This window comes from Camelus bactrianus, chromosome 19 (assembly GCF_048773025.1).
Source record: "Camelus bactrianus isolate YW-2024 breed Bactrian camel chromosome 19, ASM4877302v1, whole genome shotgun sequence".
NCBI lineage: Eukaryota > Metazoa > Chordata > Mammalia > Artiodactyla > Camelidae > Camelus > Camelus bactrianus.
This window is the reverse complement of record NC_133557.1, coordinates 13,269,041-13,285,271: the sequence shown is the minus strand read 5'-3', so window position 1 is coordinate 13,285,271 and position 16,231 is coordinate 13,269,041. Positions and strand designations below refer to the sequence as shown.

The 16,231-nt window shown below is 43.4% G+C and overlaps 1 protein-coding gene and 1 non-coding gene across 7 annotated transcripts in view; one reads left to right on the top strand and one right to left on the bottom strand.

The window, feature by feature from the left end:
- Positions 1 to 120: 120 nt before the first annotated feature.
- PHF20 (PHD finger protein 20) overlaps positions 121 to 16,231 on the bottom strand; it is a 110,331-nt gene continuing 94,220 nt past the window's right edge. For 4 of the 6 annotated variants that reach the window (XM_010960784.3, XM_074347223.1, XM_074347222.1 and 1 more), the window contains 4 exons: positions 13,898 to 14,093; positions 8,816 to 9,224; positions 6,802 to 6,985; positions 121 to 2,684 (listed from right to left, as the gene is read on the bottom strand). In XM_010960784.3, the coding sequence (XP_010959086.1) occupies positions 2,542 to 2,684; positions 6,802 to 6,985; positions 8,816 to 9,224; positions 13,898 to 14,093 (932 nt within the window). In that variant the 3' untranslated portion in view covers positions 121 to 2,541. Of the gene's footprint in view, positions 2,685 to 3,100; positions 3,172 to 6,801; positions 6,986 to 8,815; positions 9,225 to 13,897; positions 14,094 to 16,231 lie in introns of all 6 variants that reach the window. The other 2 variants (XR_012500614.1, XM_010960785.3) reach the window with 2 other exon arrangements.
- On the top strand, positions 16,021 to 16,127 carry LOC123618531 (U6 spliceosomal RNA). Its single transcript, XR_006726963.2, has one exon. It is a non-coding gene; the product is annotated as a U6 spliceosomal RNA (small nuclear RNA).

The following is a 16,231-nucleotide window of genomic DNA, read 5'->3' as shown; positions in this document are numbered from 1 at the left end:
CTGCCTCCCTGCAGAAGTCTGCAAAAGCAGACTTTCTTTAAAAGGTAATGTTCAGAGAAAATTAAATAATGCATATTAAAAATTGGGTAGAGAACTCTATAATAACAAATGACTGAAACATAGCAACAAAAACCTGTTTTATTTTTTCCAAATACAGATACAGACATTTGCATGTTTTGCAAATATTGCTTCAAAGCAACATTTCTATATACAGCGCCTTCTGTTCTAATAGCGCGTAAACATAGATATGTGTCCACAGTGCAATGCTGGCTCATCAAGGGTCCACCTTGCATACACTCATCACTTAAAGAAACAAAATGATTAGTCAAACCAGAACTGTTTTTGTCAAGGCTATTTTTTTTTATAGGTGGATAGTTTTTCTCAAAAGAAAACTTAGGTAGTGTACATATTTCTAAATAGTAACAGTAATATTTGCAAATAACAGTTTCCAGTGCTCCAACTTGGGGTTAACTGAACTTGACCCAGGAACTGGGGATGGAGTCCCTCAACATGGCTTTAAATTAGGGAAGCCCACTGAGGTTATCAGAACTTGGAGTCATCCCTGCTTCCCTAAGGACAAAAGTCACAATGAGTAAAATGGGATTATTTCTTTTACAAAAAGCATACAATAAACCCAATAATGAACACTTGGCAAAACTAGGGTAATTCAGTTTCTGCTTCTATCTTGAAAAAGACATGAGATTAACTACCTTAAAGTTACAGCTTCCCCAGAGGTGATGTTCAAATGTTTTTTCAAAAAAGAAAAATCAGTAATGTAATAATACATGTCACCATACCTCACAGTTGTGGCTACAGAAAATCATCTGGTTTCTTCCCTTTTCAGACAAACATCACACAGTTCTTATAATGTGGCTGTCTGATAAATTATGCAAAACAGATGCCATGCACACTCCTTGAGCTTTTCTTCCCACACCAGAAACACCAATGTTAGCAATGGGAAACAGCCTCTTGTAGAGGAATTGTGTCTGCTTAATTATGGATATCACAGCCACATGTATTCCCTCTGATGGATAAGCTACAGCAGGTCAACTTGCCCTAAATCCATTTTCTATCAAATGGTGAATTAAATCACTAGACAGAGCATTCCCTGAAACAGATCTTGGTACAGAGGCCTTCATGACTGCAATGACCTGTGTCTTAAAGCCTAACCATCCCAAATCATCCCCGTTGCTGGAGATACTGTCACTGCTATTGAGATCTTGGCTACTTCACGTTTACATAGTAAATATTTGCAGCATATAACATTACAGATTCATAAACCCATAATTAACTTGTGACTGTTAATGGACAGCTGTGCTTTGATTTTTGCCTTTAGTGATAAGAAAACTAAATGGTGATATGGGTCACTCCTCAAAGCATGGAACATTTTCTTAACTTTGCCTAGTAAGGAAAAACAAAACAATTACACGTGGAACCGTAACCTGCGAGAGTAACAAATATTGTCTTAAAAGGTACAAATTGTACCTGGACTTTAAGCAGCATGATCACCTTGATCTCACAAAATAATACAAACAGGAAATTTAAAGTGTTGAAGTATATTAAAACAATTCTGAAAATGCTGACTATTGAACATACACCCTTCAGGGAAGGAGAAAAGCGCACATGTAGAATCTGAAGTTTGTTTACAACAATATAAAATAAGGTTAATTCCCCAAACCACATTCTTTGTAACAAATCTTTACAGTGAAAGAGTTCAAAATTTTGGGAATAGTTTTCTGAACATTAAATAGAACTGGTAAGCTGTTGATATTAAGAATTGGGTAGAAAATGCTGTCCTTTGGGTTCCAGACCCTGCCTGCTTCAGTTTGGAATTCCTCCTGGATTCTTTTACAATGAGATTCTAGTTGCTCCACAGGCTGCATGGGCTCTGCTACAAAGACACGACCCGGCCGGCTAGGGGTGAAAGCGTACGGCACTCGCCCCCAGGGCCACGAAGTCATGCAAGGGACGTGCGGAGAAAAGTGAAGAGTCCTGAGAAGAAGGCAGGGCAGCTAAGGCCCCTGCTCCTTCCCAACCTCCACAGAATGGTGAAGTCACGGCATTCCCACGAATCTAGAAAAATGAAAATGATGCCTGCTGCCTAAGTCCATGCCAGGCAGAAAACCAGAAGGCTTGGCATGTGCCCCAACCTGACAGAAAAGTCAATTAAATAAGCTGCAAGTTGAATTTACAACTGTTTCCAACTAAACTTTTTTGGCTCTCATTCCATTTATCATCAGTGGCACGATTTCAAGTGAAGTTTGTGCAAAAAGACTCACTCTCCATTCAACAATGTGCACAGAAGGGAATCCCAAGAGTCTATTTGCTACCTTCTTGGTAGGCTTTGAGATCAGAATGCCCTCCCTTCCTGCAGCCAAAATGGCCTCTTTGTCCAATGTCCAATGTCCACCCCCTGCCCAGATCCCTGAAGTCAGTCGGTGTCACGTGCATTCGGCATGCTAGGTTTATTTATTTAAATATGCAAAGCTCCTCCTGCAGGTGCCCCAGGGTTATGCCCCCATCAGCTTTGGGTGCCCAGTTTCATGTTGAGCAGCAGAGTGCGATCTGCTGCACCTTGCCCAGGTCCGTCAGCAGCTGCTTGATGCAATGCTTGAGCTGCGGAAGCCTGGCCAGAGGCTCCGGGGGCTCCAGTTCCCCAGTATAGTCCAGCCAGCTCTCCAACACTGTAGGCAAAATAGAGAGAAGATCCAGTGAGTTCCCAACACTCTATTTGCAAGACTCTCAGCAAGAATTTCAGCACTTAATTCTATCTGGCCACTCATGGCGGATGGGGAGGGAGGCCATTTCAGGCAGTATTGACTCATCACCTTCTGCAAAGTATTACTCCTAGTACAAAGCTCAAATGCTGTAGAGCAGTGCGTCCAACAGAACTTTCTGCAATGATAAAAAGTGGCTATGTCTATGTTGTCTAATACCGCCACTAGCCATATGTAGCTACTGAGCACTTATGAGGTGGCTAGTGCAACTGAAGAACTGAATTTAAATTTTATTCCATTTTAATTAACTTAAATAGCCACACATAGCTAGCAACTACTGCATATTTGCAGCTCTAGAGTCTAGAAGGCTTTGAAGGACCCACCTTTCTCAGTGTTACTGCCCCATCCTGATAAGGCTTTCCCATGTTGAAAATCAGCCTGGAGTTTTAGCCTTCTGTTAAGAAAAATGAAAATCTAAAGGGATTTGAAAAGGTCTATTTCTATTACCATAAATCCTGATTTGCTTCAAATTAATTCCTATCATCAGTAACACAGAAAATTCTGATTTTATTCTCTCCAAGTATTTAATGTAAGAAGACCATGTACTAACACTCTTGATTATAATTAGTTCAATAATTAAAAAGCTGTCTTGCTCCTGAGAGTAGGGATTTCTCTACTAAAAGATATCTGTTCTTCCCCAAGCTACTCCCTTAAGCTCTGGCATTTGGGAAGAGGCCATCGTTGATAAGAGCCAGCTCCTCCAGGTAGGCCCTGTGCTTACCCCAGCCCACCTGTAGCCTTTCTAGTCTGTGCACCAAACCATACTGAGCACCTTCCGGACCCTGGAGCCAGAGGTGCAAAAAAGAGGGAGGCCACACAGTACCTGTTCCCCAAGCAGCTTGCAGCCTCACACGCAATCCTCTGCTCTCCTCAGACCAGCCCTCCACCTTCCTTCCCATCTTTCTAAATCCTCTGTTCCCTATAAGTTACTTCTCAGGGAAGCCTTCCCCAACTATACAGCCTGAATCTGGTCCCTGTGTCACAGGTGCTATGCTATCACTTGCTCTCCTTTGGAGCACCTACCCTGGTTCATAATTATATATAATAGGATGATTTAATTAACGTCTGTCTTGACCATAAGATCAAGCTCCATAAGGGCAGAGGCTGAGTCTGCCCTGCTCACCATTATATCCCTACCACTCAACTATGCCTGGAACATAATAGGTTCTCAACAAAGGCAGTGAGAGAATGCCGGAATGGCCTAGCAATGTGCCCCACTGAACACTCAGGCTCCACAGAGCTCACCTTCCTCCCTCGATCAGATTTCTTGGTACTTGGGAGTTCCAAGGAGGAGGAATCTTCCCTCCTCCTGATCCCAACAAGTACAAGGACTTGAAAATAAGAAAAATAAGGCTGCATTCTCAGACCTGAACTTGAAAACCAAGAGTAAAGGATCAAAGTTACATGAGAGTGACTAGTGATCTCCTGAGCAAGAAAAACTCCATGGTGACCAGTTTCAATACCTCAGTAAGTCTTATTTAAAAAAAAAAAAAGAAGAAGAAGAGGAAGAAAAAAAAAAGAAAACCCACAAACTAAAAGAAGACAAGGAAATAGGAACTGCTCAGCAAAAGAGCACAAAAGTAAATGGAAAAAAGACCCAAAGTCAGTGCTGGAAAAGCCCATCTGGGTGAGCCTAAAGGGGCAGTCAGGGCTGGCTGGGTTGATTCCAAGAGAAAATGTCAGTCAGTCTGTCCTTGGCAAGATGATCCTACAATTGCTGAGAGGCCCCCCTTAAAGCCACTGTAACTACCTCAGATCTGGTTCTGAGACATCCCCAACACTGTGGTGACCCAGCAGGCACACACAGGGAGGATGAGCAACAGTGTGCAGACTAGAAGGGTCTAGGCCACTCAACAGTCTCTGAACTTGGTTAAGAGAAACGTTTGAGCCCCTAAGGTGGAAGCCTTCTCTCTAGATCTACAGGGTGGAAGAGCAGACTCAGAACTGTGGGAGCCAATAGCACCTCCCCTGGACCTCAGCATCTAGCAGGCCAGCCTTTTCTCCACACCATGTGCTGGACCATCACTCTAAGTTTCTCTTTTAAGGAAGCTCTTTTAAGGAAGTATAATGACTGCAAGCGAGGCAGAAGGTTACAAAGGTAAAGTTTCATTTCAAATACACTCCCCCAGACCATCTGGATAGAGGCCAATGTTCACTAAAGCAACATTAAAAACAATAATAATAATCTTTCTATTTCATGGTCATTAAATATCTTTTATCTATTAGTTTTACATGACTGTTCACACAACTGCATAAGTTATTAAATAATCGTTAGTGTTAAAACAATACACTTTTTAAAGTATGTATCAGCCAATATAATAGCTTATTAGGCTTTTTAAAAAGGATATTGTAACCAAATTCCTATAAAAGCTCAGTTTATCTTGATGATATTTAGATGAAATGAAGAGTACACTCCCCACTACAGTAGAAATAAAATGGGATTCTGATGAATCTTAATTAAATATAATGCAAAAGTCTATCTGCCTGAATAAAATCTTTAAACTTTGTAACTGACTTTCATTAAAGTTGGCTTCCAGGACCTCTTAGGGCCTGGCATATAAGAACAGGAAGAGTATGTGGCTCCAAATCAGTGGGACACATAAGAGGTCCAGAGAAGGGAGCCCAGGCTATTATCATCCTGGCCACATTGCCCACTCAGTGAGCTCTGGGCCGGAGCAGCCCAAGCTGGGTGGGAGGGGTCAGTCAGTGATTAAGAAGTAGATGGGCTTTGACTTCTCCCCTAGGGGCAGGTTCCTTTGGCAGCAACAGAACATTCACCCTTTTTCTATGGTGCTAAGCCTTCTCTCAGGGACCCAGAGCCAATTCTATTGCAGTTCTCTCAAAATCTACAATTTTCAGGCTGGTATTTCACCCTCTTTCAGCTTTCAAATAGCAGAGTTTTCACAGACCTGGCACCAGTTACAGTTCTAAGGAGCACAAGGAAATCTTTAAGGAGTAAGAGAGACAAACACTCCCCGTTCCAGAAATGCTCTCACGATGGACACTGGATTAGCCTCCCATTCCCGGTTCCGCAGGTTTGCCTCAGGGGCAGGACAGAAGCATGAGGGGGTATAGGTCTCTTTCTCTCACTGTCCTCCAGGGGGGCACCCCATTCCAGTCAGCCAGCCCTCAGTCACCCCTTCTCTAGCACAAACATCACTCTCTTCAAGGCCCCGCTCTGTCCCAGGAATTCCAGGAAGCCCTCCTATTTTCGCTTCCCTCACAATAGTTCTTCCCAGCATCTCCTGGCCACAACTCGTGACCCTAGTTTATGTAACATATGGCATTCTTCTGAGTTATTTCATATAAGTATGTTTTATATCCCTAATTACAGTAATAACAGCCTGGCTGTACTCAGAATCCTCAAATGCAACATTTATTTCTTAATCTGGCTCCTTTCTGTGGATGAAAACAAATAAATAGGAAGCAAGTGAACAATCAAAAATGAATTTTTATCTTCAAAAACCAAACTGACAACTTCTTGCAGATCAAGAGTTCAGTCCTCCAAGCACATCTGTTACCATTAACACCTGGGAGAAACACCCGGGGGCTATACAAATGACTCAGTAAAATTCTTAAATCTCTACTGATAAAGGGGAGAAGGCTTCATTTTAGATTTTTATCAAAGGCTGAAAAAAAAGGTGTTTTCAGATCAATCCTCTCAACATCCTAAAAACTCAATTAAGTCAAGGTTTCAATTCCCCACAGAACTGGGTTAGTAAAGAACTGCTCAGATCACACACTGCCTGCAGGCAGCATCCAGCTGCTCTTCTGCACCCTCTCCTTTGCAGAAGGGACTGGGTAAGTGAGGCAGGACCCTGACACCACACACACCTCAGAAGTGCCTGATAAATGCTAAAAGTAAAGCTTGGCCATCTTGAGGAGAGAATGGAGGCTTGTGAGACTGACAGGAGGCAAGAACACAACTGTCCCTGGAGAGCCAGATTAGGGGCTTCAGAAAGCAGCTCATCTCGAGGGGCCCACAGTGCCTGTCAACGGCAGGGAGCCAAGGAAGGAGCCCTACCATCCAGCTCCTTCTCAATGGAGTCCATCCTATGCGTGACTTCGTCCTGAAGAGATTCCACATGGGTCAGCAGGTTAAACTGCCACTGGTGGTGGGAGCTCAGCAACCCCTCTCCGCCTCTGTCCAGCAGCTTCCGAGCGGGGGCTTCCTCTGGCAAGACCTTTTTGGAGACATATTCCCTCACCTGGGGATCCAATAGCATTTAAGTTACTGCATGGAGATAGCTCCCAGCCCCTTTGCAAACCAGCCAGTGTTTGCAACCATTTGAAAAGCCAGCTGCAGTCTGAATATTCCAGATCTCTATCTCCCTACCCGCCTCCTTCTCTCTCGGGCACTGGGCAGAAGTGTGTCTGCTATACCAACCACCACCTCAGGGCAGCACAGACATCCAGCTCAGAGGACCCCACAGCTGCTTCCTAGTGAATGGGACAACGCCCTAGGCCTGAAGTAGGCCTCACAGAAGGGCTTCCAGAGCCCTGAGACCAGAGTAGACAGAGCAGGCTGAGGGGAGACAAGGGTCAGTATGTGGGTGTCAGACAAACTAGCTTTAAGTCCTAGCTCCGTGTCTTGCTGAATGCATAAACCTGGAGAGTTACTTCACATCTCTGGGCCTCTGTGCTCTCATGGGAAAGAAGAAAGTAGTAAAACCTATGTTAAAGGTTCATGAGGATGAAATAGGGTGACATTTATAAAACATAGTGCTGGGTCTATGGTCAGCCTGCCATCAATGAAAGAGATTTTTAACCCTGGCTGGTTTAGGCCCAGTATGTCCTGATTTTTCACCACGTGCCAGATGCCTCTAGGAAATTTGCCCAGTCTTCAGGATCACAAATCTTTTCTGGGGTTTGTGATTGCAATCTTTCATTCATTCATTTGAAATAAAATAGATTGTAGTCAACATATATTTAGAGCTTAGTATGTGCAAAGCCACATGCTGAGAGATTTTCAGATAAATGCTGTACAATAACTGAGGGGGCACTGTCACAGCTCCATTCTATAAGTGGGTAAGGAGACATGTCTGAGGAGGTGAAATGACCTACTCAGAATCACACAGCTAGTGGCTGAGCCCAGACTTGAAACTGGGTCTGTCTCCAAAGACTGTGTCCTCACCAGCCTTACCCAGCTGTTCAGACCCTAACAAGGGCACAGGCTGAATGAGGGACAATGCCTACCCTTGACGGGCTTCTAACCTGGGATGCTCCCTCTCGGCAAGTTGTAGCAATGTACTTACACTGGTGAGACTAAAGCACAGGGTACAGTCTGTGAAAGTAGAAAAGACAGGGTGGAAAAGCTCTCAAATCAAAGTCTCACTGACAACTGAGGACAGTGCAGAATGGGACCAATGAGCACTGGCAAGAGAATGACACAGGGGGCTCCAGAAGAGAATGACTTGAATTTTTTTTAAAAAGGGGTGGGGAGATAGAGATTTAGAATATTCAAACTGCAACTGGTATTTGAAATGGTTGCAAACACTGGCTGGTTGGAGCAAATCGCTTGGGAAAACTGATGAAGCCAGCAAGTATTTTGAAAACATGGACTGTTCTTATGTCAGGACTGTGAAGCTAAAAGTAAAGCTATCATAGAATTGTACTGAAAAACTTATGCCTAACAAAACACTTGACTCATTCTTTGCTTATGCCAAGGATTAGCACCTAGATGCAATTACAGTGTAAACCGCATTGAAAAAAAAAAAACTCATTTTCCTAACTTGGTTCTATTTATCAACTTCCAAACAACCCTTTTCTCCTTGGTACTTCCCATCTCTCCACCCCTAACCCCATTGACTCTGCCACCTTGTGGACATTTCCCAGAACCAATGATCTTTGGGGTTTAAGAGGGCTCTCTTGATTATTGTCTCATTTTGATAAATCAAAAAACACCTATACTAAGAAAATTTAAATACAATTTTACAATAAATACAACTTTAACATCTACAGAACACTCAACCCTCAAGGAGGAGAATGTACAAGCTCTCAAACACCAAATTAAGAACAAGTACAAGTGAGCCACATACCTTTGGGGAGCCAGGTTTGGGGTCACTGTTTCCTCTGCTCCTATCTTGGTCTAGAGGCCAGCCCAGGCGCGGAGAGAGGGAATCGTCACCGTTCTCATGGAGGGGGTTGACTGCATCGTCAAGGGCAGAGCGCCGGGTCTCCACCACCAGCTTCTGTTCCACAGCAGGGTAATAGGTGCGGGGTTTTTGGTAGCAGTGCTCGCTGGTGATATATGACTCCTCCACAGACCGGGGCAAGGGCAGGGGCAGGGGCTTCTCCACCGCCCCGTTCAAAGTTCTATAGCTTGGGGCTTCCTCCTTGCTCTTGGCTTCAGTGACATGGATGTGTCTGGAATGAGATCTCCCCTCCGCTAGATGCTGTTTCCAAGGCTGACACCACAGCTGCAGATCAGGATGCTCCCGGCTTCTGCTGAGAGGCAAACACGGGAAGGGCTCTGGAGTACCTGGACCACTGCAGGGGCCTCCCAGTGGGGAAAAGAGCTCCCACCAGGGCCATCTGGCCACAAGCCACATTTTAACGAGAATGAGTATAAATCCACAGTCTCTGAGGAGACCACTTCCAGGCAAGCTCCTGCTGTATCACACACAGTGAGTAGGACTGGACTTGGAGTCAGAAGACCTGACTGCATTTCAGCTCAGCCGCTGATGAGCAGCACAGCTGGGCCGAGTCACTCAGCCAGCCTCATTCCCATTTCCTCCTCTGCAAAACTGTCTTAGCATCTGTCTGCCAGCAACCAGAGTCTGATAAAGATTAAGTGAGTTAATTTGAATGGAAGTACAGTATCTTGTTGGCAGCAAAGTGCTCTTCAAGTGTGACTTACTAAAAATAACCTTAACTTCTTAACAAGCAGTTGCGATAGTCCTGGCATGCAATGGTACTCAATTACACAAACTTGACGATGACCCGAGAGAGGGGTGGTCATCAAAAGTCTTCTCCATGTAGGCCATTAATAATAAGGTTTTTAAACATTCTTCCAAAATCTTCTGTTCTCACCATTCCAAAGAGGAAAATTTGTTATTAAAGAACAGGATTCTGATCTTTTTTTGGAGTCACGGACACCTTTGAGAACCTGAAAGCTCTGCCTACATGTATGTGCACATAAAACGCTGTGTATGACTTTAGGGTTTCCCACTATCATTCACTGTTTGAGTTTAGACCCAACAGAGGGTCATTAAATTAATTTATTCGATTATAATCAATTGTAAAAAAAGAAAATATAGAAAATATCAGAGTGTACCATTCTAAGTAGCAGTAGGTGTTCTGCAAATTTTAGTTTCAGTTTTGTACATGTGAGTGATATAAAATGTACTTCTGGGGGTGGGGAGGGTATAGCTCAATGGTAGAGTGCATGCTGAGCATGCACAAGGTCCTGGGTTCAATCTTTAGTACCTCCATTAAAAAAAATAATAAACCTAACTACTCTCTCCAAAAAATAAAACAATTAATTAATTAATTAAAATTTAAAAACCAACGTATTTCTTGCTATGGGTTATATATTTTTTAAAGTTTAAAAGCTACTACTCTAGATAAACCTCACCTTTTAACTCATTTACCACTCAGAACTTCCAGTATAATTTTTTATCATTAAATGAAGGAAGAAAGGAAAGGAGAAAAGGACAGAGGAAGAAAAACTGGGCTTCTCCAGTAAGGCCCACCAGCTACCAGCAGTTCCTAGCTGGGGGGGAGCAGTGCCCTCCAGGGGGCACTTAGAAACACATGGGAGGATAGACAGGTGTTACACTTGGTTCATGGATGTGCAGAAACACAGGGGAGCCTTTCTAGCCTTCCTGATTATCACAATGACTACTGATTGTCACAAATGTACTATTGGCATTCAGTTCATAGAATCCATGCTAAATACCCTGTAATTCTCAGTACAATCCCAAACACACAAAGAATTATCCTATGGTGTAACTGTAAACATTACCTTCCCAGTCCCAACTGACAAACACTGAAACCAGGTCAGCAGGAACTCACCAGAACTCCCACATATGGGTACCCCTCTGCCACTAACACACACACTTTTCTGAAGCCTTCCTGCAGAAATGGAATAGGACATAAATATGAAGGCATGGAGTGATCTCACAGAATCTAAAATTCTGCTGTGAGGGGCTGCCACCATCCCATCTCATCTCTCCACTCCAGCAATCCCCAATACCACTCCCATCCACTGGGGAAGGAGAGGAAACCACAAGCAACAAGGCAGCCTGGGTCCCTGGGCTACGTCTCACATGGTACTGCAGCCTGTACCAGGAACCCAAGATCCCAGACACACCCCCAAAATCATAACTGCATCAGATGACATGGGAGTCATTGTTAACTTTCAGGTCTATGCTAGTCTGAAATCTGTTAACTTGGAGAATATAAGTCACAGTATGGATCTGTTCTTGCTTAAAAACCAAAAAAGTCTGTTTCCTTCCTCCTACAATTTTCACTCTCCCAGCTAATATCTGAAGCCCTAGCTACTACATAAGGATGACACCTGACTTTCTTTGTAAGCCCTGTCAATCATGAAGAAGGTATGCACAGCCAAGCATGTTACTTTTTAAATGACAACAGATGCTCTGAAATCACTCCCAGTTTTATTGTTTGCTCTTGAAAATGAATCCACTAGGTCACTTAGGAACAAAGTTTGGGAGAATGAAGACCCCAGAGCCTGTGAGAGAAGAGACTATCCAGGGGTACACAGACATATTATACTGGGGCCACCCCCCACCCCCATGACTAATAAGATCTCCCTATACCCTCTCCTGAATTGCTCAGAGAAGTCAGGTTTAATTCCAGTACAAAGTTATTGCTATAAAGATGAAGGAACTAATAAACGGGGATTTGAAAGGAACAAGGTTCTAGAGCATGGGACAGGGCCAGGAGCACTGGCATTTGCTGTTGTGAGAAGAAAGAGAATACCATCTGACTGAATCCTCAAATGAAAAGAAATATAGCAGCATTTACAATCAGGAGCATCATCTGAGGTTCTTCCAGGCCCTCGCCTTCCATGTGTCTGGGTCAATTTCTGGTATCTCACTAAGAAGAAATTAATTTGGTTTATGTGGAGCAAAGTTTTCTGATTGTAAAAAAGGGAAGAGCTAGTCTCTGACACCCTAAACAGGGGCTGTCACTCGATTCAGTTCACCTCCATAGATACTGTCACAGTAATGGCTAATTTCCCCCTTTCCTTCTCTTATACCCACCTCCACCTTCACTCCTGAGTTAGCAGGCCACATGACCACCTGGCCACCTGGCTAGCTAGCTTCCTGTAGTTAGGTGTGTCCATGAAACTGTTTGCCCTCCTTTTTCTCTTTTCCCCCTCTTGGGAGTTAGAGCAAAGTTGAGGTATTGGCGAGACTGCTTGGACCATGCGGATGAGATTAACCCCAGTGGAATGCCAGGGCAACAAGACAGAAGGAAACCAAGTCCCAGATCCATAGATGGAGTCCTGGAGAAAAGCCACCTGCCTGGCCTGGAATCCTGCCTACCTCTGGACCATGCTATATGTGACAAAGAAAATTCCATTTTGCTTTAGCCTCTATTTTTTGGTCTTTGCTATAGCAGTTGGGCTTTTACCCAGATCAATACATACCTTTGCTGAATGTGCCCTGCTCAACCACTCCTTGTCATCCAGTACTCGAAGCCAGGACTGTGCATTAGAAAGCAAGCGAAAGCAGACTCCCAGTCTGTCATCTCATTCTACTCTGCCTGACACCAAGAGACCTCCAGGACTAATCAGCACAAAGGAAACCTTGACAGGGAGTGGCTCATCAGGTCCAATTCCTCTGTAGCACTAGTTTGTCACTGTTGATGACTTCATTAAAATGGCACCCTACAGGCAGGCTGATGGGAGAACTTAAGGAGAGAAGCTATCTCTGCCACAGACTGTGCTAATATGAAAAGAAAATTTATACAGCCACTGAGGAGGCAGTTAGAAAGATTAGGACAAGTACTTGACGGGAGCCAGGACTTGAGCTCTAGTCCTGACTCTGCCCCTGGAAACCATGGGAGAGTAGTTGCCCCACTCAAGGCCCAATGCTCTGTTTGGTAAAGTAGGTGCAGATTACAAAAGCCAACAGACCCCAATAAGGGCCACATTCTTTCTCAGAACTTATATGAACTTAGGTCATCTGACACACAGAATGCAATCACAGAAGGAAATTTATACTCAATTTGACTCCAAATTCTGGCCACTAAAAGCCAGAAGTCCAGCTCCAAAAGAACAAAACTTTTTTGTATGAACAAACCATAAAGAGACATTCACTGAGCAACCACTATGCTAGAGAGTGGGCCCACCAACGTCTCTTCCCGCAGCTTTCATTTTACTTTGCTTACCAATCAAGAATCTTTAGGATGGATGCATAAACAAAATGTGTTATTATATACAATGGGATATTATTTAGCCTTAAAAAGGGAAGAAATTCTGATAGAGGTAACATAGATAAACCTTAAGGACGTATACTAAGTGAAATGAGCCAGTCGCAAAAAGACAAATACTGTAGAATCCCATTTATATGAAGTACCTAGAGCAGTCAAATACAGAGACACAGAAAGTAGAATGGTGGTTGCCAGGGGCTGTGGGAGGGGAAATGGAGAAGAGTTGCTTAATGGGTAGTTTCAGTTTTGCAAGATGAAAAGAGTTCTAGAGATTGGTGGCAACAACAGAGTGAATGTACTTAATACTGAACTGTACGCTTAAAAGTGGTTAAGGTGGCGAATTCTGTATTATGTATATCTTACTACAATTTAAAAAACAACAACAAAAAACTCAGAACGGTACACCAAAACAAAAAACAATCTATAAATACATACACCATATCTTGATTATAGTGGTGTTTGAAAGGGTATGTATACACTTGTCAAAACTCAAGGAACATTTAAAATGGGTGAACCTAATTATATGTAAATTATTCCTCAAGAGAGTTAATTTTTTTCTAAAAAAAGAACTTTATCATGTAACTGAGAATTTTTAGTAAAGATCTTAAACTCATCTGTCTTATCACTGATTTTGTGGTTTTGCAGTTTCTCATATTAATCCTGCTCTCTGCCCATGACAAATCAGACTCCTCCAAAGCGGCAGGTGAGACACTTACTGTAAGATGCTCATCTTGAGCTGCAGGCCGTGCAGAACCTCGATCACTCTCTGCACATCGCCGAGAAGCTGGTGGGTGGCCACAATCTTCTTGGCATTCTGGTGGGAGTAGTTCTCTTCCAAAAATGCCAAGCCATGCATATGTCCCCTGCTCAGCCACTCCTTGTCATACCAGTACTTGAAGCCAGGCCTCTGACCTAAAGCAGTGACAATAAGAGAGTTAATCCCTGGTCTGAAGGAAGCCCAGGCCATTTCACCACCACACAATTATCACACAAACTAATGGAAGGGTGGACTGGCGTGTTCGTTTTGTTCATTCATTCATCTAATATACATCCACTTGGCTACACCTACTACATGCTGGAGTCTCTACTAGGTGCTGGGGACAAAGCAATAAGTAAGGCATGTAAATTTCCTGATCTCTGCAACTGACCAGAGGTAGAATGGGAACATGGATATCTTGTTAAATTTACATCACATCATTCCCTAACTAACTAAATGGATGGTCAGGCCCCTTCTCCCTTCTCTGGACCTCCATTTCCCATCTGTTACAATGACAGATGAACTAAACAGCTCTGGTGGTCTTGTTCAATAAAGGGATCCTTAGGAAGGACTGAAAACACAACCACATGTGATTTCACAGTGTTTCCTGCTCCAACAGCCCAGGGAACAGCTTCCAACCAGAATGTTGTTCACCTCCCAACAGCTATAAAAATCCTAAAATAACCCGGGTAATCCTTATCAAGGTCCCTGGGCTCTTTCTGGCTTTATTAAGATACATGGTGGGGATGCACCTCCATCCTGTTAACAATATCTTTAAGCAGTCTTTAAAGAATAGATCTGATAGGTTAAATTCTGACCCAACACACTGCAGAGTCAAATGTGGTCAATAAATATGATAGACACCAAGTATTCAATTCGAGGAATCTATTCACAGTCTTGGCAATTTAGTTTTAAAAGTTTAGAAAGTGCATAGGAATTGATGAATATGGTGTATATGATTCATACAAAAGGAAAAGTGGAGGGAAAGAGTGAGAAATAATAAAGTGGACAGAGAGACTTTTCAGTGGTGCCCTAATGGTGCCCTCGGGATTGTACGTGGAATCTCAGGGGCAGCTGCTGCAGAGGCTGCCTGAGCAGCAGGGTTCAGAGCAGCACTACCTGTTTTACAAGACAAAGGGCAGAGACACCGGCTGTCATCTCCTATCTAGCACTAACTGTCTGAGTCATCTTAGGCCAATCATGTCTTTTCTGGGCCTGTTGCTTGCCTGTTAAATGTCAAGGCTGGACTAAGCAGTCTCTGAGATCCTGCCCATCAATAATATTCTATGACTCAAAGACTAATCTTCTGACCATATTCTTTCTTTGGGATAAACAGGAGAAACTGAGGCAGGCTGCTCTCTGTCTATGGGCTAAGCTAGCATAAGAAGACACAGTATCACAACAGAAATTATCAGGACCCAAGGGGACCCACTTGATTGAAAATGAACTCTGGTGGCCCAGTCCCTCCCTATACAACCAAAAAAATTAAGAGACTTGGTCTCTCAAGCCAGTTCTAATTCCAATTTGCCTTACGAGATTAGAAAAGTCATTCGTATTCCCGGGCATCAATTTTTCCCTCATAAGAAAAAATAGGATTAGGAGCTCCTATCAGGCCCACCTCATAGGACTAAAAAGAATAACAGAAGCAGAGGCTCTCAAGCATTGTCTAGCTGTAAGGGGATCACGGCACTGGAGCCAAGGGGACAGACCTTACAGGTGATGAATGGAGAAGATGTCACCATCTCACTGACAGCAAGACAAGAACCATAGTTTAATATCTACCCAGATTTCTGGAAGGGGGCACCCAACAGCCATAAGCAAGCCCTGTGGCCATGAAGCAATGAAACTAGCTGATCCTAAGGAATTAATTCACTGCTCTGAGCGGCAGACAGGCTCTTTGCAAACACACCTTTCCCTTTTTCCCCATCCCCTCAAAAGGGCGTATCTCTTGTCCAGGTGGCAATGATGCAATGGAAGGCAGATGCCCCCAGAGGGAGCAGAGGCCAGTTCCTAATTCTCCAACAGCCCTGGAAAGTCAAAGACAGAGCTCACATCCTCATGAACTCCCAAGAAAAGAAAAAGGTGCTCGCTCTGGCAGCACATATTCTAAAACTGGAACAGTGGAGAAAAGGTTAGCGTAGCTTTTACACAAGGATGATGTGCAAATCTGTAAAGTGTTCCATAGTTTATGCAGAGTTTTAGTCATGCAAGATAAAAAAGTTCTAGAAATCTTCCATATAACATTTTGCTTATAGTTTATACACAATACTGTACTTGTACACTTAAAAATTTG